We start from the raw sequence: 9241 nt of genomic DNA on the forward strand, positions 1-9241 counted from the left end.
GAAGAAACACCAATTATTTCTGATGCCTGGTAAACAGCCTGCGCCCGAGGATAAGGCTTTTCTGGCTCTCGGCGAGGCTTTCTTCTCTTTCCCGGTGTCTGTCCTCCTCCTCTGAAGCTGCGGGGTGGGGACGTCTAAAAATAGTCCATGAATCACGGCAGATCATGTTGTGCAGCAGTTACATAAACAGCCAGCCCGGGCGCCGGGGCCGAGGCTGGGAANGGATTTCTTTTCCCAAGACCGGAAACAAAACAAAACAAAACGAAACCCAAATCACTTTGCATCACTATCCTGCCTGTCCGTTGCCCCGCCGCAGCCCGGATTTGCCGCTGCCTCCAGCTGCCTGTTGAGGGAAGACTTACTCCTTTATCCCATAGAGGGTGTTGCCTTGTTTTCTTCTGACAGTTTTAGGTGCAGAATTTGAATTCAAGACGCTAGATGCCTGCCCGGCGAACCGAGTCCTTCCCAATTAAATAAGGAGTCACCTTTTAGGATGCCCCGGTCCGATTTTTAGTGTTAAGTTACTGGGTGTGGTAGTCTTCTGCCCTCTTCACATTTCAAATTAAATTGTTACTGGCTCCAAGTCGTGCTTTTAAGCAGCCTGTTTTTCCCAGCCTAGAATTACCGTGAGCTTGGAGATGATTTATTTTATTTTTTCGAGTGGCATCCTACATCTTGGAACTGAGAAGGACCTCGGAGATGGGCCCCGGGGCAGAGAATGACCACACAGCTATGACCGCAACTGCGGTTTCCAGGACTCCCTCACAAAGTTACTTGCCTCCTGCAGAACAGCCTGGACAGCTGTCCGGGCGGCCGGAGACAGTAGACACGACTGCCTTTTGTTTTGTGTTCTTTAAACGTGTTTGCAAGCAAGTTTGCTGTTGGGTGCGTACCTTCTCCGAGCGCCGGCTCTGTGGCTCACAAGCTGTGACTCGCTGTTTTGGCAGTGGGAGGCAGTGTTGGGTAGAGGAAGAAGCCTGATCTTTCCCTGGGCTCTCCATTCCTGCTTAGCTCATACCACCTCCCTGACTCACTTCAGTCTCCAGTTATGTGAGAAGAGAGTTGTGACCATTGATGGAGATGAAGCAGTGTAGAAATAGCTCACGTCTTGAGTTTGCTCTGTGACATGAGCCAGGCTCTAAGAGCTCTGCCTGTACTCTCTCGTTCCCAACTCCTCCAAAACAGAGCTGTTGCTATCCTCTCCATTTTACAGGTGAGGAAACTGAGGCCCAGGAAGATTAAGCAATTTCCCCCAAGGTCATAGAAATTACGAGAAAGGAACCCAGCATCTGACTCGAGACCCTGCTTTCCTAATCACGACGCCTGCCGCGTAGCAGGTGCTCAGTAAACGGAGGCTGAATCTGAAGCAACCTGAAGAGGCCTCTCATAGACTTTTTGGGGAGGATGTCTATTAGGCGCCTCATGTCCGAGGTTCAAGGTTGAATTCCTGATCTCCCCTCACCCCCCTACCTGCCCCAAGCCTGCTCCTCTGAGTCCTACTCAGCTCAGCGTCTGACAGGTTCAGCCCAGAACCCTTGGTGACCTCCTTTTCTTCTGTCTTTCCCTCACATTCCACATCCAGCGTGTCGGCTAACTCTGCCAGCTTCTCCTACAGCTCTTGTCAGAATCTGACCACTTCTCGCTAGCTCTTCCTCGACACCTCTGGGTGCACCTCTGGTACACAGCCACCATCATCCTGGTGCCCCGATGCTCACTATAGCCCCCCCCGACCCCCAAACTTGTCTCCTTGTACCCTGTAGTCGTTTCTCAGCACAGCAGAGGGATCCTGACTTAAAACCTAAGTCGAAAGTCACATCATTTCACTCTGTTCAAAACCCTCTAATGGCCCCCATCGCACTCTAGGACCCTCGGCGCTTTTACTCAGAGTTTCTGCTTCCAGTCCCCACCGTTCTCCCTCCCTCCCTCTGTGCCTCATCCCCAGACTGGCCCCCTTGCTCCCCTCATTCTGCCTCCCCGGCCTCCTCACTCTTCCTGAGAGACCAGGCACAGTCCTGATTCAGGGCCTTTGTGTCTTTTCTTCCAAGTCTAAGACCTCGTCAGGTCTTAGCTTAGATGTCACCTTGGTGAACCTTTCCTTTGACCTCGGTGTAAAATGGCACCCTGCCCCTCCCCTGCCTCTGGCATTCCCAGGTCCCCTCCCTTGTTTTATTGTCCCTGTAACAATCACCGGAGCATACTGTTTGTTCTGCTCATTTACTTGCCAACTGCCACCATTTCCTCTTCTGTAAAGTGGGAGGGACGTCAATAATACCACTTAATTAAAAGGTTGTGCAGAAGATCGAATCAATTTATATATATAAATATATATAAATAATTCATATATATAAATAATATATACATATATATATGAAGCCTTTAGAATAACATCCCCTATGTAAAAAGCATTCTGTTTGTGTTAACTATCACTTATTATTAGGCAGAGTGCTGGCATTGAAAACTTAATCTCTAGCATAGAAAGGCAGAATGCTTAGTGCTTTTCCTTTGTCGTTGGGCAGTAACCACACCTTCAGCCCTGATGAAGGATGTCCAGCCCCTCTGGTCTGAAGTACTTCCCAGGACTAACCGGATATTCTGACTGCAAATTGAAAGCTTAAAGAGTTGAAGTTCAAAGATAGAGTTCCCACATCAATCGTAATTCAAGTGCTCAAGTGCTGCGCCTACCCCTTGGCTTTAAGGAGCAAGTAGAATGGCTCACGAAGAAGCTGGCAATATTGCCTGGCTGCACTGGCCCTGACTTCTGGCCACCAGAGCCACACAGGTCTGGACTGTAAGCGATGGCCACTCAGAGCACGTGGTTGTGGGGGTCGCGCTGCGTTGCCTTCACCCCACTTTACATGGCGATGCTTCAGCTAGTTGATTTTCCCAGGGTGTCTCAGACCCACTGGCAGTAAATTACCTTCTTCAGTCTCAAGCTTGTCATGAACAAGTGATTTACTACCAGCAAGTGAGCACTTTGTTTCCAAAAGGGAACATATTTTTCTCATCATGCTCCATTCATTTTTGAACGCTCGCTTCTCATTATAATTATTCACTTTTCAAGCCCGTGCCACAGAGATCCACAGACAAACACTCTCTCAGCTGCAATTTGCCCACAATCAAGGATGTACTGGATCCTTCTACTCGGACCAGGGTCCACCTTGTTCTTGGTTCCCTTGTTCCGCAATTAAGTACCTGCACGTCCAAGCAGATACTTCCTTATCTCCATGAGCTCCTATTTCAGAAGCCTACATTAAGCCTCCTCTTATTTTTCCCAAATTGGCAGTCTTTAGAGAGTACACCCTAAGGGTATCAGGATAATCTAATTCTAATGAATAATCGTGTGGAATATCACTCTGAAACATTGGTGGAGTCCCAGCCAGCCAGCCAAGCTAGCTCTGTGTAAGTCCGAAATGTTGAGGATGCCAGGGCAGATCAACTTCCCCTCAGAACCAAATGAACTTTAAGGATAGTTGTGCATTCCAGGTTAGTGACCTAGCTTAATTCTTGCTACTGAACGTTATTGTCCTGTTCTTTATCTTATCCAGTTTTGGCTGGAAGCTCTGAAGAAATTTTCTCCACTTAATTAGAGAATGGGTGAGGGCGTTTCAGAACAGAGGGGGAAAAGGATTTTCCTTCCACAATATCATTCCGCTTTGGCAACCGGGGATGAATTTAGCGACTCTGAATCCCTCCATTTCTGTTAAGATGGAGTTTTTACCAGCATGCTAATTATTTCTATGCAGTGTTAAAACAATAGCCCTCCAGAGTGTGCGTAATCCCTTCCTGTATGTACAATAATAAATAATTCGTTTTACTTAAATGAGTCTAATATGTTAGAAGAGTTCTTGAAAATTTTGGTCGTTGATGTACATTTTGAAAGTGCCTTAGGAATTAAAGTCTGTGCAGTGCCTTACATTTAAGCAGATGAGGGTATGTTTGTAGCCTTCTGGAGAGAACTAGAGGAGCCAAGTATTTTAAAAATGGAAATTTCAAAACTGTGTGTGTGTGTGTGTGTGTGTGTGTGTGTGTGTGTGTGTGTGAAGGAAAGAAAAGGAAAAAGAGTTAGCAACTGAGATTCAGCCAGGAATGTCTACTGTAGCAATAATAATTTTAGTGACAGAGCAAGCTGTAGATGATTATTAGCCTGATGAGATTTAATCTGCATGTGTCATTTGATACATATGAAGCAAGTTTCCATTGTCCCTAAACAGGAAAGTGGCACTATAAAAACATTCCAAAGAGACTGGACACTCTAATGAGCGTTGCTGATAGACCACTCGGCAATCCCATTAGAGTTAGCCAGCCAGCCTACTGGAACTCATCGAAATGAAAACTCCTAGGATGAATTAGTTTTTCCCAAGGGTCGGAAATGAAATTTAAAAATAAATTTCAAGCATACCAAATATTTTGATCATCCACTTTCTGAAAAGAAAAGTTGAGGTTACCTGCCTGGTCACCTGGCTCTTGCTGAACTCTTTAACAGGCTTGCGTGCATTCATTGACTAGCACCTGTAATTTGAAATCGCACTTCACCTCTTCTCTTTTGAACCCTTTTCTCCTTTTCTTCGGACAGGACCTGTTTACACTGGGCATGTAAACGCAATCATGGTCAGGTGGTCTCTTACTTATTAAAATCAGGAGCTGACAAAGAGATTCTTACGACAAAAGGAGAAATGCCAGTCCAGTTGACGTCAAGGAGAGAAATCAGGAAGATCATGGGGGGTGAGTCTGTGTTTGGGGGCAACTTTTGATTTTGTCAAACTCGTTTAAGACTTGCAATACCATTGGCTGCGTTCTTGATTGCCAGGCAAACCACAAATCTATTTTTAAAAGCAAAAGGTGATACTACTGTGCCTGGATAGCAACTCCATGTTGTTTCCAGATAGGCAGGCATTAGAAGGTTTTATTCTTTCAGTGTGTGAAACTGAAGGCAATCAAAATGGCGACCATAAACCTAAGGAAACACTCTTTCCTCTTCTGATTTGAAGAGGCAGTAAACACTGAACAAAATACGCCTTATACCAAAGGACACTAGCTTTCACAAGACACTCTTCCTGGTAATTTTTAAAGGCCTATGTAAATGTTCTGCGTTTTCTTCTTTGTAAAGTGGAAGAAGATGATGGTGACGACAGCCTCCCCCAGCTGAAGAAGGAGTCAGAACTGTCCTTTGTTCCCAACTATTTGGCCAACCCGGCCTTCCCCTTCCTCTACACCCCTGAGGCGGCTGAGGACCCGGCCCCGCTCCAGAACGGGGGCCCCTCCACACCTCCTGCGTCACCCCCTGTGGACGGCGCCCCTCCACTGCTGGCCGCCGGGGAGCCTGCCCTGGTCGGGCCCTTTCCACGGGACCACGCCTCGCTGGCACTGGTTCAGAACCGGGACGTGTCTGCCCCCTCGGCCATACTCAGAACACCAGAAAGCACAAAACCGGGTCCTGTCTGTCAGCCCCCAGTGAGCCAGAGCCGCTCGCTCTTCTCCTCTGTCCCGTCCAAGCCACCAGTATCTCTGGAGCCTCAAAATGGGACGTATGCAGGGCCAGCGCCAGCCTTCCAGCCGTTCTTCTTCACGGGGGCATTTCCGTTTAATATGCAAGGTAACCCTGCAGAGGTCCACAGGTCTGGTGTTTCACTCCCGGGTCTTGGGGGTGGGGGGATTGGGGTGGGATTTATGTATGTATGTATTTAGGTATTTAGGGTCTAATTGCAAACGTACAGAAGTTTTCCTAAGAGCAAGGACAGTCTGTTACGTAACCACAGTCCAGTGATCCCGTTTAGGAAGTGTAACCTTGCTATAGTACCACTCTCCAAGCCATCTGCGTTCTCTAATCCAGGCCATATTTATTTTTTAATTAAAAAAATTTTTTTTATAGTTTAATTTTGAGACAGAGAGACAGAGCATGAGCAGGGGAGGGGCAGAGAGAGAGGGAGACAGTGAATCCGAGACAGGCTCCAGGGTCCGAGCAGCCAGCACAGAGCCCAGTGCGGGGCTCGAACACGCAAACCACGAGATCATGACCTGAGCCGAAGTCGGACGCTTAAACGACTGAGCCACCCAGGTGCCCCTCCAGGCCACATTTAAGTGTTGGTGCCCTCTGCAGCTCTCTGTGCTCCCTCCACCCCTTGTCCCTTGCCCGGGGTCACCTGTCGCCTCTGGTTATCATACTGTTCCACTCTCCTTTCACCTGGCAGCTTCCTCAGCCCTTCTCTATCATCTTGGACCTCAATATTTTGTGTAGAGTCCAGGCCAGGCATTGTATAGAACATGGTCTCCTATCTGGGCACCTAGGTGGCTCAGTCAGTTAAGCCCGGCTCCTGATTTCTGCTCAGGTCACCATCTCCCTGTTTGGGGGATGAAGCCCCGCATCGGGCTCTGTGCTAGCAGTGCAGAGCCTGCCTGGGATTCTTGCTCTCAGCCCATCCCCTGCTCACGGGGGCACTCTCCCTCTCTCTCATAAACAGATAAACTTAAAAAAAAAAAAAGAATACAATCTCCTATTATCTTTCTTTAGGGACTACTTAGTATCCTATTGTAAAGAAGGCCCTCCCCTTCTCCCCCATTTAGATCCGTATGAACTCGTAGATTCTTTATTATTAGGTTATAATTCGTTACTATCATTATCTTGATGTTCAAATTATACCAGATCTGTCCAGAGGGAGCCCATCCGAGCCAGTTCTCGTGTCGTTTGGACACCTGCCACCATCCTTGGAGCACTTCCTCCCTTTCTGGTGCAGCAAGAGGCTCCAGGCTCTGAGTGTGACTTTCCATGCCCCCGCCCTGGAGGCCACCATTTCTCCGAGGCGCCCTTGGTCTTCCTGGTGGAGAATGGGGTTCAGAAACTAGGATGTGGACACTGGGTGCACTTATGCTCCAGGAGCGTCATGTCCTCTGGGCTACACAGAGCCAGGGAAGGGAGGGAGGGAGGAAGGAAGGAAGGAAGGAAGGAAGGAAGGAAGGAAGGAAGGAGCGAGCAAACAGAAACACCTGTATACAGTCCTATTTACATTCCCCCCTGTGTTTCTATATATATTTATCTTTATAAACGTATTAAAAACAAGTTCATCCTGATCCCTCCAATTCCAGACAGACACCCCAGTGTACAGTCTAGCCTAACCTTTACTTTTTGGCTGACTTTCTGGCTTTAAGGACATGCTGTTATACATGCTGAAAACAGTGGCCTAGCGGTGCTGTGAGGGATTCCTATAGAAGGAGCAAAACAGAACCACCAAGCCCATGGAGGTGTTTGGCCTGGGCCATCTTGGCAGCCAGGCTCAGAATTTAAGGGCAGAACTGCTTAGATCCTGGACCCTTAAGTAATAGTGCTTTTTTTCTTCCCAAAGTCCACCCAGACTCCTTCCTTGTTGAGGTAAGCTGCATTCAGATCACAGTCAGACCGTCGCTTCATTAGTAGCTCGTCTTTCTGCTCTTTTACCGTGTTTTTTGCAAGGAATTGCAAATTTCTTTTTAATTTTTTTAAAATAGTTACGTATCTTTGAGAGAGAGAGAGAGAGAGCGTGAGCATTGGAGGGGCAGAGAGAGAAGGAGACACAGAATCCAAAGCAGCCTCCAGGCTCTGAGCCACCAGCACAGAGCCCGACATCGGGCTCAAACCCACGAACTGTGAGAGCATGACCTGAGCTGAAGTTGGACGCTCAACCGACTGGGCCACCCAGGCACCCCAGGAATTTCATATTTCATAAATATCTTTAGAGTCACAATTATTAAATCCTTTTAGAGGAACTCATATCCCATATCTTGCCTGTGCCTTCTTTCCGCCTCCCTTCCCCTGCTTCTGTGTGATTTGATACCCAGACCTGTTCATAAGCTTTTTTTTTTTTTTAATTTTTTTTTTTAATGTTTTATTTATTTCTAGGAGAGAGAGACAGCGTGAGCAGGGGAGGGACAGAGAGAGAGGGAGTCACAGGCTGAAACAGGCTCCAGGCTCCGAGCTGGCAGTCAGCACAGAGCCCGACGCGGGGCTCGAACTCACAAACCGCGAGATCATGACCTAAGCGAAAGTCGGAAAGTCGGACGCTTAACCGACTAAGCCACCCAGGCGCCCCTCCTGTTCATAAGCTTTTACCTGCTCAGCACCGGCAGCAGAAGTTAATTATCCTTCAACACATGGGGTGGCTGTTTCCCCCCAAATACACGCCCCTTTTACTTCGTGAACCGCAGCCCTCGAGGTGGGGAGGACAGTGCAGGGAACTGTGAGCAGAGCCAGAACCAGGGCTGAGCAACCCCCATGTTGATGGTGCTTGGTGTTCTCGTTGGGTGGCTCAGGCCTTCGGCACAGGCCACGATCATGTATCACCAGCTTCTGGAAAAGATCTTAAATTACGTCGGCTGACTATGCAGGAACCATTCATTAACACTTCTCCCTCATTTTTTTTTTCTTCTTTTTTTTCTAGAGCTGGTACTCAAGGTGAGGATTCAGAACCCATCTCTTCGAGAAAATGATTTCATCGAAATTGAACTGGACCGACAGGAGCTCACCTATCAAGAGCTGCTCAGAGTGAGCTGCTGTGAGCTGGGCGTTAATCCAGACCAGGTGGAGAAGATCAGAAAGTTACCCAATACTCTGGTAAGAAAGGTAAGAAAGGTCCGTGAAGCATGACTGGCTGCTTGCTCTTTTGCATCTGGAAAATACCCAGCTTCCTCCTCTGCTGGATGAATCATAGTTAAGAATTGAAAAGAGGCTAGAAAAGGAGCAAAGCGTGGTTTTCCGGATGTCATCCTTGAGCTTTCTTCCCCTCCCCTGGTCTACAGGGACATGACATCTTTGAAAGTTGCAGGATACCAGAGAGAATGTTCTGAATTACCATTCACATGGGCCTGGTTTGGGGCGGCTGCGTAGCGACATGTAAGGATTACTTGAGTGTACTATCAGATGTGCCTCGTGTTCTGTGACGTAAGAACCAGGTAAAATTATAGGGCAAGCCCACACCGCTGCCTGTGTGATCCTCCCGACGTTGCTGGCTTCTCAGGGCACCTGGGGAAAACTGGTCTGAATGGCCTCTCGCTCCAGGGTGCGCTCATCGGGTAGTAGCTGCTGCGTTCGCGGCTTCCACCCTTCCACCCTCCGTCCAGCCCAGCTCACACCCCCGAGGACTTTCCGGCACAATCACCGATGGCCTGCCGCAGGGGTTCTTTTCTTCTAAGCTTTTTTAAAAAAAAATAATTTAATTTTTAAAATTTTTTAATGTTTATTTATTTTTGAGAGAAAGAAAGAACATGATTGGGG

The 9241-nt window shown here is 47.9% G+C and overlaps 1 protein-coding gene across 2 annotated transcripts in view; it reads left to right on the top strand.

The window, feature by feature from the left end:
- The first annotated feature begins 247 nt into the window (after positions 1–247).
- Positions 248–9241, top strand: part of ANKRD40 (ankyrin repeat domain 40) — an 11014-nt gene continuing 2020 nt past the window's right edge. The window contains exons 1-4 of one of the 2 annotated variants that reach the window (XM_077776815.1): positions 248–1213; positions 4574–4722; positions 5108–5593; positions 8409–8581. In XM_077776815.1, the coding sequence (XP_077632941.1) occupies positions 4674–4722; positions 5108–5593; positions 8409–8581 (708 nt within the window). In that variant the 5' untranslated portion in view covers positions 248–1213; positions 4574–4673. Of the gene's footprint in view, positions 1214–4573; positions 4723–5107; positions 5594–8408; positions 8591–9241 lie in introns of both variants that reach the window. The other variant, XM_077776814.1, reaches the window with a different exon arrangement.

This window comes from Crocuta crocuta, unplaced genomic scaffold (genome assembly GCF_008692635.1).
Source record: "Crocuta crocuta isolate KB4526 unplaced genomic scaffold, BGI_CrCroc_1.0 scaffold352, whole genome shotgun sequence".
Lineage (NCBI taxonomy): Eukaryota > Metazoa > Chordata > Mammalia > Carnivora > Hyaenidae > Crocuta > Crocuta crocuta.